The sequence below is a fragment of the Periplaneta americana genome, chromosome 8 (assembly GCF_040183065.1).
Source record: "Periplaneta americana isolate PAMFEO1 chromosome 8, P.americana_PAMFEO1_priV1, whole genome shotgun sequence".
NCBI lineage: Eukaryota > Metazoa > Arthropoda > Insecta > Blattodea > Blattidae > Periplaneta > Periplaneta americana.
Genome location: NC_091124.1, coordinates 15,112,688 through 15,128,453, shown reverse-complemented (window position 1 = coordinate 15,128,453; position 15,766 = coordinate 15,112,688). Strand labels below are relative to the sequence as shown.

At 35.0% G+C, this 15,766-nt stretch overlaps 1 protein-coding gene across 1 annotated transcript in view; it reads right to left on the bottom strand.

Annotated features, from left to right (window-relative positions):
* Positions 1-10,490: 10,490 nt before the first annotated feature.
* The window catches only part of LOC138704512 (retina and anterior neural fold homeobox protein 2-like), a 373,970-nt gene continuing 368,694 nt past the window's right edge, over positions 10,491-15,766 (bottom strand). The window contains exon 3 of the mRNA XM_069832468.1: positions 10,491-12,037. Coding sequence (XP_069688569.1) covers positions 11,618-12,037 — 420 coding nt within the window. The 3' untranslated portion in view covers positions 10,491-11,617. The remainder of the gene's footprint in view (positions 12,038-15,766) is intronic.

The following is a 15,766-nucleotide window of genomic DNA, read 5'->3' as shown; positions in this document are numbered from 1 at the left end:
CGAGTATCTACTTTTAATCCCTAATTACTCGATCTGTTTGTTCGTTCTTTTATTTCTTCGATTATCAATTTGCACGCTTTCTCATTTTCTCGTCCATCTCAAAGTCCAGTCAAACATTTATTGTTAACGTATCTACATTTTCCTATTAAATTTATTAATTTGTACTTTCACTCACTTATTCGCTCTTTTATTTGCTCGTTCATTCATTTGTTAATTCATTAATTTTATTATTACCTCCATTCATCTGTTCGTTCACTTAATCATTCCTTCAGTCATTTACTTTTATATTCGTTTGTTCACTCGTTCGTTTTTCGTTCACTCAATTCACCACTTATTTATTCCAACATTCATTTCTTCGTTGACTCATTCATTCTATCATCATTGCCACTGCACTTACTTGTTCCTCCATTTTCTTCATGCACTTATTCATTTACAATTATACGTATCTAGGCCTATATTTATTTCTTCAGTCATTTGTTCTTGCATTCATTTGCTTTTTCACTCATTTGCTCTTTGAGTCATTTGTTCGTTCAAACTTTTGTTCTTTTATAAATTTTTTCACCCATCTGTCCTTAGACTCATTTGTTCTTTCATTAATTTGTTTGTTAATCCATTTACTCTTCACTCATTTGTTTTTCATCCATTTGTTCCTACACTTACTCGATCTTTCATTCATTTGTTTGTTCACTCATTTCTTCTGTCATTCATTTTTCGTTCACTCATTTGTTCTTTTACACATTTGTCTTACCATTCATATGTTCTTTCACTTATTACTTCTTCCATTCACTTGTTCGTTCATTTATTTGTCTTTTAATCACTTTTCGTTCACTCATTTTATCTTTCATTCATTGGTTCGTTCACTCATTTGTTCATTCATTCATTTGTTCGTTCGTTTAACTTGTTTGTTTTTCATTCATCTGTTCGTTCGCTTATTTGATCATTCATTTGTTCAATCGTTTAGCCTATTTGTTCTTACATTCATTCATTTTTTCGTTTAACTTATTTGTTTTTCATTCATTTGTTCGTTTATTTTTGATCATTCATTTCATTCACTTCTTCGTTCACTTATTTATTCATTCATTTCTTCGTTCGTTTACCCTACTTGTTCTTTCATTCTTTTCTTCGTTCATTCACTTGTTCTTTCATTCATATAGTCTTTGTTTCATTTCAGTCAATTTTTTGTTCACTCATTTGTTCCTTGACTCATTTTCGTTCACTGAATTGTTCGCTTTTTTATTGCTACAATCATTTTCTTCTTTCATTTATTTATTCGCCGACTCTTTTCTTATTTATTACATTCATTTCTTCATTCACTCATTCGTTCGTCCACCCATTTTTCTTTCACTTAATTGTTCACTCTTTTATTCCTACATTGATCTGCTCGTTCATCAATTTCCTCCTTCGCTCACGTGCCTTCCCTTATTTGCTCATTCACTTACTTCCTCGGTCAATCATTTGCTCTTTAATTAATTTTTTCTTTTACTACTATGATTTAAAATCGTCCGTCCTCAAGTGAGGTTGACCACTGGGATCCGGAATTAACAAACATAAAAGATAAAGGGAAATGAAACGTGCAAAATATGGGTTAGATTTGTACATCAAAACAAAAATTTACGTGTTAACATATAGATGATAGTGTAAAATTTGAAGAGAGGCCTTCAGAATTTCCATTACAATCTTCTGAACCTCATAAAAGGGAATTTTAAAGGATTTAAGAATATTACATGCAAATTTTGGTAAACAACCCCTGGCTCCAAATAGTAAGCCTGCAACATCCCAGTTGTAAAGCGAAATGCCATATTTTTCATTGAGGTATGGAAGACAAGGCACATATTTAGCTCGCTTGTCATCATTAATCTGCAGTGCTTGATTTGTGTCTCGTTCAAAGCAAATCGTAGGGTCTAAGACCATCGCTTTTTGAGTTCTTCTATTGATGGCAATTATATCGACTCTTCTATGAGAATCATCTTCAGACACACAATGAATCTCCTCATGTACTTCCCATCCTCTGTTTCTTAGCAGGTTGGCAATTGCTGTACGGGCACGATGGTGTCTGTTGTTACGCAGTAGCGCTCCCTTCTTACAGAACCTTCTTCGATTATGTTAGTCTTCTCCATTGTACTATCATTATATTATTTATTTATTCAACCACTTGTTCCTTCATTTTGTCGTTCAATAATTCATTAATTTATTTGTTTATTCGTCCATTTATTGATTAATTCACTTGATAATTCATACATGTCATAATTAATTCTTTAATTAGTTAATGAATTCGTTTCTCGGTTATAATTTGTGCGTTCGTTCAAATTTTTATCATTCATCCATTTGTTCGTTCAAGTCTTTGATCCTTCATTATTTGCTTGCTTATTCGCTTGTTCCTTCAGTAATATTCCTTATCTTTTAATTAATTAATTCCTACATCCACCAGTCTCTTATTTACTCATTCCTTTATTTTTTCATACAGTCCCTGTTTATTCGTCCATGTAATACTTCATTCACTGGTTCATGCATTCTTCCATTCCTTCATCCGTTTAACAATTCTAGTATTCGTTCACTCACTCACTCACTCACTCACTCACTCACTCACTCACTCACTCACTCACTCACTCACTCACTCACTCACTCACTCACTCACTCACTCACTCACTCACTCACTCACTCACTCACTCACTCGTCAAATTTACCCTGCATCAGTTTCACTACTTGCTTTATATTAGACCTATATTAAAATGTAAAATCAAAGGATAAATACGAAGATATCATTTTAGAGTATTACTGATAGGTCTATATACATGGGAAGCATGCGCTAATGTTGTGATCAAGGCTTTGTCTAGTGTCGGTGGAATTGTTGATAGTGATAGGTTTCCTTGGCGAGAAGAGACTGACGATTCGCCGTAAATAATTTTGACATTTATTTTACAGTTGAGGAAAACCTCGGGGAAAAATCCACCCAGATAATTAGTCCAAGTGGGATCTGAATCCACTCTCGATCGCAGCTTTGGATGAGGAGACTAACTTCTTACACCTTAGCTATGCCGGTACTATGCTTTACTTCTTGAACGACCTCCAATTTCTAATAGAGCCTAAAATTAAATAGAATACTTTCATTTTTATGTAGCCTGACTATACATTTAAGAATAATTTTATTTTGATGTTTAAAATAATCGACTTTTGGTGTCCATTATAACATTTCTTACAGTATGTTTCTTAAAATTACGGCCGTCAAACTTCGAATAACGAAACGAAATGTAGCCCTAAACGTGTATTTTTCAAGACATTATTCATCAAACGCGACTTACAAATTGTAGGATCGGGACAAGTTATCGAATACCAAGTCCTCAATCACTCATATTTGTTCAAGCACTCTTCGAAACTCATTATGCAATCCCGCTACACTCAAATGGATATCAGCTGTCGATTTCGAGTGAAAGAAACTACGGAAATAGCACTTGTCAATGTAAATAGAAAGTGCTCGCTTTGTCTATGAGGAATGAAGTCCGGAATGTTTACACGTGATACTCTGGCCTCGGGGTTATTTGCAGATAAGATGGACGCCAACAACATTATTCCCATTTACACCAGGAGAGTTTGACTTACTCGCACTTAGTACGTAGCAAATGAGTCTTAAAGTAGTGTTTTTATCATCATTATCTGCCGTCATGATTGTTATTTTTGTCCTGCTCAGTAGGCTAATCAATTTTGTGATTTTGATCTAATGTTACATAATCTCAAGCAACAAAACTCAGTTCTTGTGTGCTTAACATGGTTCTAGATCGCTTGAAGTACCAAAGAAGGAGGTATAAATTATCAAGAAACGTATTTTTAATTAACATTAATCCTCCTGCTACTAAGACACTGATGATTTTAGAGTATTGTTCCCATTTTTCTCCGTATTTAGTCTTGAAATTGCATGTATTTACAGTTAGCTATATATTTACTAACATTTTGAAATAAGAATAATATAAATAATTTATCTACTTCAAGAAGTAATTCGCTTTATTCATGTGGGGTAATCTTATTACACCCTAGGTAGTCTATGTCATGAAATTCCAGGATATGAAATTATTTCCGAGTTTATTGGGTTCAAAATTATTTTCTTTTGTGTTATATATATATATATATATATATATAATTATTCATATTGTTATTTATATTACCATGGCCTTTGGTTTCCCATTTTTTATTTTTTATTCCTGTTTGTTATGGTTATTCTAAAAGCGAGTTTGTTAAAAATAATTATTAGTGAAGCCTTTTTATTCGAGATGACCATTGTAGTATAGGTGGTGTTCGAATTCTTTAATTTAAGCAAAGAACTAAAATTTGTTTTATTGGGTTTAGTTTTATTTATTTATTTTTATAAATTTTTTGCAATTCTATTTTATTTATTAATTTTATTGGGTTATTTTACGACGCTGTATCAACATCTAGGTTATTTAGCGTCTGAATGATATGAAGGTGATAATGCCGGTGAAATGAGTCCGGGGTCCAGCACCGAAAGTTACCCAGCATTTGCTTGTATTGGGTTGAGGGAAAACCCCGGAAAAAACCTCAACCAGGTAACTTGCCCCGACCGGGATTCGAACCCGGGCCACCTGGTTTCGCAGCCAGACGCGCTGACCGTTACTCCACAGGTGTGGACCTTTTTATTTTATTTTATTTTTTTATTTTATTATAAACACATGTTTTGGAGATGTTCATGGCTGTATAGACTATAATCCAATACTTAAATTTCACAAATAAATAAAATTATTTCTCATTTATGTTATACTACTATGACATTCATAGCTTGAAGCTGCGTTTTCCAGTGTGTAAAAACTATATTAGCTTTGAGGAGTTTGCCTTGAAATGGAAAGGAGGGAATTTTAAACTTATTGTAGGCCTATACCAGTATGCTATCTTATAGTGTCACCACTAACATATCTAAAGGAACTTTTGAACCACCCTGTATTTTAAAAATAGGCCGATTATCTTCTTCTTCTTCAATTCAAGGGATAGGCATATAGCCTGTTCCGGCTTCATAGTATCCGTCCAACGCTTCTTAGGTCTTCCCGCATGTCTTCTCTCTCTAGGTCTATAATTCATCATTCTTCTTGGGATTCTTTCTGGTGTCATTCTATTGACATGTTCTGCCCACTGATCTCTATAATTCTTAATTTTTTCTTCTAAGGAAAAGATCATCAATTCTTCTCTTATTTTATCATTTCTAATTTTATCCGATATAGTACACCCCTTGACTGACCTTAGAAACTTCATTTCAGCGGCCTGTAATTTTTTGCTGTCAGCTGCAGTCATCGTCCAGGTTTCTGATCCAAATAGCAAAGATGGTACTGCCATTACTTTATAAAATTTGATTTGCGTTTCTTTTCTTGTTTTATTTTTCAAATTTCTGTTTATTGTACCACATAGCTGCTGAAATATGGGGAGTTTATATTTGCAGTCACTTTCATGTTCATACGTGAGCTGAGTACCTAGGTATTTAAAACTTGTTACTTGTTCTAGAGGAGTGCCATTTAAAACAATTTTTGTCCTTACGCTGTATTTCCCTTGAAAGGCCATTGTTTTGTTTTTATTTATGGAAATTTTAAAATTATATTTCTCACACACTTTCTGTAGTTCATACACTGCTCTCTGCAGTTCACTTTCAGTTCTACTTACAACGATTTGGTCATCAGCGAACAGCATCGTCTTAAATGTAAAATTAGGTGCTATATGAATTCCTCCATTAATTCTAAAATTCCATTCTCTCACTAAATCATCCATATAAATTAAAAACAACGTAGGGGACAAACTACAACCTTGTCTTACACCTTGATTTACTGAAATTTCTTCACTATATTTTCCATTTCCAATATTGATACTAATTTTTATATCTTTATATATATCTTTCAGTACTTTAATTAAATGGCCGATTATTTTACATTTTAACATCTTCTGGAAGTCTACAGCCAATAATACATAAATTGTTAAACATTCCAAATGCTTAACAAACATTAGTATTAATAAATTATACTGATGTGTTCTAAAATAGCTTTCTGATATTGTTTTACGTTGTACATTGAGTTCCTGTCAATATAATTACCTATGTTTCTTGTCTTGAACGTGCAACATATTACAGTTCCCAAAAATCTCATTTCTCCTGCTAGTCCCTTCCGAATATCTTATTTTAAATTTAAATTAAATATTTTGATTTAAAGATTATTTCTTACAAGACATGCAAAGTTTGAGAGGGAGGGACTGTTCTGGAATGTAATTCTTTTTTTACAAAGTAAGAATAGCTGTCATGGATTGTAAACTTGAAGGGATGGTACGGGAGCATACTACCTATTAAATCCAACATTTCATACTCACTTATTATTGGGAATAACAAGATGAAGCCATTGTGGTTCCAAGTCTGTGTAACTAAATACACTTAAAATATAAATTTTTCGCAGAGCCGTAGCTAGAGAAATTTTGCGTTCACAATAAACATAAAGACTGGAGATATCACCACCATGTCAGAAAAATAGGATAGAGTAGCATAAATCGCACCGCTTCCTAAATGGCACCACTGCTAGTTTAAAACAAGTTACTGTAGTAGTGTAGCATCTAGTGGTATTGTTACAATCTACCATATGAACTTCCACCATGTCACTTGATTTCTGCCACTTCTTTGTGTCAGAAGCGTGGTGATAGTGTATTTAATATAATCGCTCGGATGGATGTATATTTAGCTAACATTTTGTAACTAAATAACGGATTTGTATGCAAAGGAATCCATAATCTTAAGATGTTATTGGTTTAAAGAAATATTAAAGAACATTTAACTTAGTACGATTTTCGAACATGTGGTGATTATAGGCTAGAATGAAGGAAATAATAACTTATGACGTAGTTTCTTAATTCGCACCACTTTGTAGGTGCCTAATTCGCACCGGTGCGATATGAGCAACTGTAGCAATTCTAGCCGTACAAAAGAAGGCCCAAACATTTTAACGGAACGAGGAATGCATCAGGTGGGTGCAATATCAAGTGGTGAAAAGGGCGTTAATACAACAGGTGTGTATTGTACAAGCGCACCAGGTATTTTGTGCCACCTATGAAAATTTTAAACGTCAAACAATGCATCCTAGATTATCAGCTTGTGTTCTTCCAGGATCATTATTTTTTTGCTCTGATTCAGGTTACATCAACAGCGAACTATTTGTCGAATAGCTCAACATTTTATTTGCCACTCAAACCTGCCATAGAAAAAAGTGCTGCTTCTGTATGTCCACCTATACGAACCATTCCAAAAATTTAGAAGCTAGATTATCTCGGGAAAAAGATGTGCTCCTATTTCAGCTTCCTCGTCATAATACTCAGAGGCCCAGCCTTTAGATATTTCTATCTTCAAACCATTTTAGACAGATAAATATGAAGCAGTTCTTAGGTGGCTTCGAGATAATCGTGGAGAAAAAGTGACGCAGTTTACAGTTTGAACTGCCTGGTGAAGCACATGGCAAATGTGTAACAATAAAAATGCATTCAGAAAGTTTAAATGTTAGATAATTTACGCTCTATTTTTTCAAATTCATTTGAAGATGCGTTACTCTCTTTCATTAATTTCAATAAACTTGTAATTTGCATTTATTACATTATTCATATTAAATACTGTTCAATATGTTCAATATTAAACGCTTCCCTTCATCCTGTTCCCTGCAGTTAAAGAGGTGCGATTTAAGAAACCGCAGGTGCTATGTAGGAAACTAGTTGCCTAAATGGCACCATTGACAAGTGTTTCGAAAATGTCATTCTACTTCAAAAATATTAAATCAAATGCAAGGATTCTTTTTTACATGAAAGGTAAATGTTCTGGGAATGTATTTCTGTAAAGGAATGCAGAAAATAAAAATTGTATTGTTCAATAAAAATTATAAATGCTAAAGTGGTGCGATATAGGCAACCCTTTACCCTAATAATGTCTTATGATATATTTTCGTAATTCTTAAGCCACAGAAATAACACAAAAATAATATTGAACCTTCTTAAGTTTAACAATTTTAACATTACTTGTCCTAACGCACGTTCTGTTTAATGAAAATGTTGCGTATGAATTTGTATTACTGGTGCTCGTAAAAAAAACGCGGTGAGTTTGTCGCCATCTTATGGCCGTATTAAACTAGGTACGGCTCTGCTTTCTGTATCCTCACAAGTAGCTACATACACTTTTATACACCCAGTCTTGCCAGTAATCTGTCTCGTGTTCCGAGTTCAAACACTAACAAAATCTCATAGACTGAATCACAGTTCGCTGCTTTCATTTCAGTTTATCTTTGCATGTACACTCGCTCACGCACACACACGATCGAATGAGCATTCCTGTTACGGCCTCCGAGGCAGTAGTCTGTACACTAGCCAGTCCGACACTGCACAACGAGGAAATAGTGATTCTCGGCACAGACCCTGTGTGACAGTCCGACACTGCACATTAAGGATATTTAGTGTCACAGTCTGACACTGCACAACGAGGATATAGTGATTTTTGGGTGCAGAACCTGTTTGACCAGTCCAGCACTGCATAATTAGCATGATCATTCCTATTACGGCCTCTGAGGCAGTAGTCTGTACACTAGCCAGTCCGACACTGCACAACGAGGAAATGGTGATTCTTGGCACAGACCCTGTGTGACAGTCCGACACTGCACATTAAGGATTTTTGTGTCAGTCTGACATTGCACAACAAGGATATAGTGATTTTTTGGTGTGGAACCTGTTTGACCAGTCCAGCACTGCATAATTAGAAAAAGGTTTCAGTAGTCATAGACTCTTATCTTATTAGTCAGACGCAATTTCTGTGTAACTATTTCATTTATGTTACGTTATCCTACTTTCTACCAAACGGTAAAGAATGTCTGATATGAACCAATCACAGCCGTTGTTCTTCAGAAAATTATCGCAACCTTTATCGTTTTGGGTTTTATCGCCTCCAACTTTTCCCGTTCACTGAACAGGCATTACTACGATTCAGTATGCACTACAATATGGCAACAAAGGCGAACTTACAGATAGTTTCGGTCAAGATTCATATTATAACGAAATTATTTGAATAATTTAGAATATAAAGTCACAAAACACAGAAAAAGAACTGAACATATGTGTGCAGTTTATTTGAACAGTTTTGTGAACTACGTATGAATTTTATTGTAAAGAAAAACACCAACTCAATATATTGCAAATATTTAAAAAGATTTGGGAATCTTCAACTTTTAATTTTCAAAACTATATTTTATTAATGTGTATTTAATTAATAACCAAAAGTGTGTTTTTAATAAGTGTGAATTTAATTAATGAAGTCTTTTGATGTACCAATCTATTATTTTATTGTTGATCACGAATAGGTTATGTAACTTTATGTAATGTGTCGATAAAATACATCACTATCTTATTCAAACGTTCGTTGTTTTCAATTCTTCAGAATTTCTAAAACAATTTTTGTCATCATTCCATTGTTATCCAATACAAATGCGTCATTAGAATTTTAATTGATTATAAAATGACATAGGCTAATAATTTTTATTAAATGCATATGAATTTGATTTAGCTAGATTTAGTGTTCACGTCCCATACGGAAAATAGTCTCAGCAAGTCACTGGAAGATTTGATTTTCCTAGATAAATTATCGAGAATTAGCGTTGTCATTGAAATAAAGAAATTAGTCTGGGAGGAACTACATACTAAAACTTTAGGAAACAGCTACGTTGATTAGCTATTTTATCTGTATCGTTATAGCTTCAACATAATATTGAGTTCTGTGTCTATTAATATATGGAAAGGTCGGGGTTAAAGTAAACCAAACCATAAAAACTCAGTGTGATATTCCAAGGTTAGACTTATGTACTATACAGTGGCATTCAAACTTTTAGGGTTCTTGGCTACCTCGACCTGTAGGAGCCTACAAATTACGCATCTTACCAGTACAACAAATAGAGTATAGATTTTAACTATAAATTTAATTCATATTATTTGCGTTATTTCTTAATGAATATCACTTCATTCGTTAACACGAAGAGGCATGAAAATAATGTTGTATTTAGGTGTAAGTTTTAAAGACTTGAAGTGTGGAGGAGTAAAAAAATAAAAACGTCAAGAAATTATAGAGTTCACTAGGGCGAAATTCGATTGTAATTCTAACGAAAAGATTTGACGATTCTCCTGACCGAAAACGGCAACACTCAAGGGAACAGCGCCCGCAGTTTGAAAACCACTGTACTAAGTTTTAATTCTCAATTGTTTTTGAGTACTGCCTCAATTTGGAATGAACCTCTGAGATTAAAGAACTGGCTCTCTTTTTCCTTTTCTTTTGAAAATATACACCTACATACGAATGTCTATTTTAAAATGTGACAAAAATAGACTTGGGCCGGGTTTCTTCAACCTTTGTTAAATTATAATAGTGTGTTATTCCATCTTAACTGTAAACTTAACAGTTGAAGCATTTCTTCAACTACTGTTAGTACTAACAGGCTGTTGAAACCTATGTTAATTTAATTGCCCAATTTCATGCAGTTAAATCATTTAACTCTCTGTTAGCATAGAAGTATCCAATATGGCTGGTGCGTTTGATGCTGAACTTATATATTTGAATTATTTAGAAAATGTTATCCAGGAATACATAAACAGAGGGGTTGATTTCTGTGATTTGAAGACCAGAAGTTCATACAAAGGTATAGGCTATTTTCTGCCAAGCCTCACTTTTCGCTTTCAACTTAGATCCGTTTGTTTGTTTATTCTCATTAATTGGTTTATACTGCGAAATAATTTCCAGCAGAAGGTTTCTTTCGAACGAAGGGAAATTAGTCCCACGATTTCTTTTTGTTCCAGTGTTTTCCATTTCATAACAGCAATACCAATACGCCGCTCCACGCTATTGTGATACAGACGAGGAAAGAAGCAGAAATCAAACCTGAGAGAATAGAAAGACTCCTATCCTCCCTGAATCAAACAACGGAAACAAGCGAGAATCGCAATTGTCAGAGTTCAGAAAACAGAAGTAAGCCTATACTTGTTTATAGGTTATGGTTAAACTCCACAATCTCTGGTCCTAACAGAGAGTTAACAAACAGAATGTTAAAATGTGAAATGTAAAGTTGAAGAAACGGAATATTTTAACAGCAATTCATACTTTTAACTTACAGTTAATTAACGCTATGTTAGGTGCATTTTAACAAAGGTTGAAGAAACCGGGCCTTGGTTTACTTTAACTGCGAGATCTCCATGTAATGAACCTACCCTTCATAATATGGAAACATTTGGAACAGTGACTTTAAGTCTGTTAGTTATTATGAGGATTATGTGTTTTCGTTGAAAGAGGCAGAAAATATTAGACATAGAAGGCATTGCATATTAATTCGAAGTACCTTTTGTTTTCTCTCGTCTATTTTGTAATCAAAAAGTACAATACTGATTATGAAGGTTGCAAGTTTTAGATTTAAGAAATTAAAGTCAGCATTAAAATGTATTTAATTAGTATTATGTATGTGCCGAGTTTGGTCAAAATCGGTTCACGCATTTACAAGTTATAAATCATCTTATAGCACTCGTTGCCTTGGCCGTCACACAGGGTCAAGCGCCGAGCGCTGTAGTATGGGATTCTTGTCCGTTACACCATCTGCAGGCCCTTTGTTATGGACTCGACATGCTCCTTCGCCTTCAGCCTTAGGGCGGCGATGGAGTGGCTGCGAGGATCGTGGGTGGGGGGCGTCGTGGCGGGCGGCAGTTTGGGGGCGGCGGCGGCGGCTGCTGCCGCTGCGGCGGCGGATTGGACGACGCTGGTCGCTGCGTCGGACGTGGGCACGATGGGCGGCGTGAGGTAGCTGGGGTATCCGGTCTGCGGGTGAGACAGGAACCCGGGCAGGGCGCTGATGAGCGGGGGGGCGAGCCAGGGGTCCACGGGCAGGGCCAGGCTGGTGCCCGCCGCTCGCCCCAGGGATCCCACCGAATGGTAGTCGTTGAGTCCTAGTCGCGCCGCCTCCATCTTCTCCTGGCGTCGCCACTTGGCGCGTCGGTTTTGGAACCACACCTGCACACACAAGAAACCAGAATATTCTCAAAAACTGTTCACATAAGACTCTGAAATATTTTTCTTTTGTACTTTATAAAAAGGCTTTGAATAATGTAAACAATATTTTAGGGAAGACATGAAAGACGGTGGTAGTGATGATAATGATGATGATGATGATGATGATGATGATAAAGATAAAGATAAAGCCTACTGTAAGAGCAAATCAATGGACACATTTTTTTGCGAACATAGCTTCAAATGTATATCTTCTACAGCAGGCCTGCACAAGGTTTGCGCCACAGTCTACTATATACAGTCGCGAAGCTTGAGGTGATTTTTTGCAAATCTCATGATAAAGCGCTCCAAGCGGTTACCAACTAGAAACAATAGACTGTCCACGGCGTTGCTTACGGTCCACGGTCGACTTTGGACTGTGTCGTATTTCCATCGAGCACTAGCTCGTTGCGTATTTCACATTGATGCTTGTGAAATGTTCGTTTTTGGTTGTAATGAAAATTTTAATGGCTAAAATACAATAATTGGAATAATAATATTTTACTAGAGAAGTAGAAAAATTAAGTTTGTTTTAATGAAATTTATTGATCACGTTTTATTTTCAATTCTGGTGGGATTATTATTGCTTAGGCCTACTTTTTTTTTTAAGGATATGCTTTCAATTATAGCTGTTAATTTTGTTGTTATTTTTATTTGTTACTTTACTAGAGACGTAGAAAAAGTCTGTTACAATAAAATTTATTGATCACGTTTTATTTCCAATTCTGGTGTGATTATTATTGCTTAACCTCATCCCACTTTGTTAACTACGTAAGCCTACACTACAAGTACCGGTACACATAAGTTACTCCATTAATTCATATTTCCATTATTATTGTTGTAAAGGGAAATGCAAATTAATATTTATTGGTTTCATAGTTAATTATCGCTATAATCTTGAATGAGTGAAGCGATTATACTAAATTTCGGATCGTTTTGCACAAACAAAAATAATATTAACCTATTTCTTGCAGGTATCTTCGAGTTTATGGTGGAATTTAATATACTTCATTAAAATAATAAATTAACTTTATGCATTTAATATTTCAATAATTTAAGGAAGGTGTTAATTTTTCCAAAAGAACACGACAACGAAAGTGTAACATATTTTGACGTCTGCTAGGAGAGAGATCTGCGATGATGAGGCGATAGTAGCGATCCTAGTGGTGGGCAACTAACCATGTTTGCATTTTTACTACATATTGAGCTTCGCGACTGTATATAATAGACTGTGGTTTGAGCTCTCCGAGCCGGCTCACAGCTCATGAGCGGAATGCAGATATTAGCTGCGCTATGTATAAGGGTGGACTGGAAGAAAGGGTGATCTCGTACAAAATAAACACAAAAGGAAGTACTATTACGAGTGCTTATGAAATGAATTCCTGTTCAGTGTTTGCTAAACTATCTTGGACTATTATTAATTAATAAAGAAATATTTATTTTACAGAAGTAATAGAAATCTATATCTACTAAAATGTACAATATCATTTTGTTACATTTTTATTTATCAGTAGGCCTACATCAAAACAAGGTTTTATGCTGTTGGCAGCTGAAAGGAACAGTAGCCTACTGATCATAATGAAACATAAGTTACAGATGTTCGATGTCTGCCTTTATTGAAGTTGATTATAGAAAACAGTTGCTCACGAATATAAATGTTGAGCCAAACACAGCAATCATTTTCACAGCCAGCCTGTGTAGTCGTGGATATTATTGCTATGTTTAGTCTTGTAAAACTCAAACAAGCTAGTAGTATTATTCAAACGATCTTTAGCCCTTAGGTCACATTGAAGATCAATAAGTTCGAGCTGTAAATCGTTAAATGTTTTGTTCCGTCTTTTAGATTCCTCCATACTGTACTGTAGCAGTAGATAAGCAACGTGAAACAGTTACTGAGAATAGGCCTACACACTGCACTCCACTAGATAACTGAGTGGTCGTTTCCCTCTCCTCTACCTATTGCAAGTCTATGTTATTCTGACGTATCTTCCTCTCCGTTTCGGCGAGCGGTAAACACCGCTCTCCCGCTCCGAAGGAGCGCGCGCGCTCGTTGAGCGCTGTTTGTGCAGGCCTGTTCTACAGTAACATTATGAAATAGAGCGTGTTTACAAATATACTGCGTATGAACGAAATAAATTGCAAAAGAAAAAACTAGTGTTAGAGTATAAATAATTGAAGAATACAAGTTAAATAATGTTTTTCTGTAACTGTCAAGATTTTCCAGAAAAAAAAATGTGTTTCGTGAGTCTGAATATTTTGAAAATGAGAATAGACAGTCATTATTTACTTTGCCCGTTACGTACGTCCAAATAGTCGTTCGTTATTCTGTTGTGTATTGGTATGTTTTGGGTGCAAGGTTAATGACAATGTCATTCACGTTCAGCAGAAATGTAAACAAATATTAAACTATTATTATCAATCTTAAAACGTGTTATTTTACAAATAAAAAAATAAAATTATAAGACATAATTTTGCACAAGTTTTGTTCGACCGATGTGTACTCTTTATATAATTTTGGCAGTTGCACCAACCTTCGTTATCATTATAACGTCTCGTTAAATAATTTAATGACACGTTAGTTTTTGTGTTTCACCAAGTATCATTATTGCTAACGCATCTTTAAATTCATCTTTAATTTATTAGGACCTATTCGTCGCGTTGAAACAGTAACGATGCGTTAAGAAGTCAACAACATGGCGGACGTAATTATTCGATGATGAAGTTCTTTATTTAGAACTTCAACATAACGACGAACTTATATGTTGTAATAACACTCGGAATAATCATTTTGAAGATTTAAGTGATAAAGAATTCCACGAAAGCTACACATTAAGGAAATAAGTAGTAAGAATGATTCTAGAAGAAACTGAATACCGGTATACTGTATAGGTTAGAATACGACAGATAGAAATCACCCACTTAACGCCTCTTCAACAGATTCTTCTCGTTTTAAAATAGCGTTGCGGGAAGTTTTGAAATAGTAATTGATGATATGAACGGGGTATCAAAAGCTGTATTGTCTAGATATGTGAATAAATTATCAGACGTACTATCAACATTACAATAGTCATTATTTCTATACGCCTAATAAGCTTATAGCTAAATTTTATGTTGTCATAGACAACATAGATTGTGTATATGTTCCAATCGTATATCCTGGCAGTAATATAGCCAAAAGATTCTGCAATAGAAGATCCTATTTTATCTTCAATATTCAAACAATTTCATAGGCCTATGTAAAGCTCCGCATAGAAAAATTGTGGCTAAACTAGCGCTGAGGTAGTTTCCTTCGTACTCTGCTTATACACCTTGCACATACGAATCTGTGACAGGTTACGTTTGATTAGTTTAGGTTTTTGTTATGCCTTGCATATACGTTCAACTGCATTACCACAAAAAAATCCCTTATAAGTTCAACGATTTTCACTTCTACCTCAGAACTACCTCAGCGCTAGTTTATTGAAATTGTAATAGGTTAGAATACGACAGATAGGAATCACCCACTTAACGCCTCTCCAACAGATTCTTCTCGGTTTAAGATAGTGTTACGGTCTACACGGATAGCACAACATTCCAGAGGATGCCTTTTAAATGAAAAGGGTGCAAAGAGATTTTCTTTTAGGAGACAATGGATACCTCTTAAAATCCAATTTAATGACACCTCTCCTGAATCCTGCCACACAAGCATGGCAA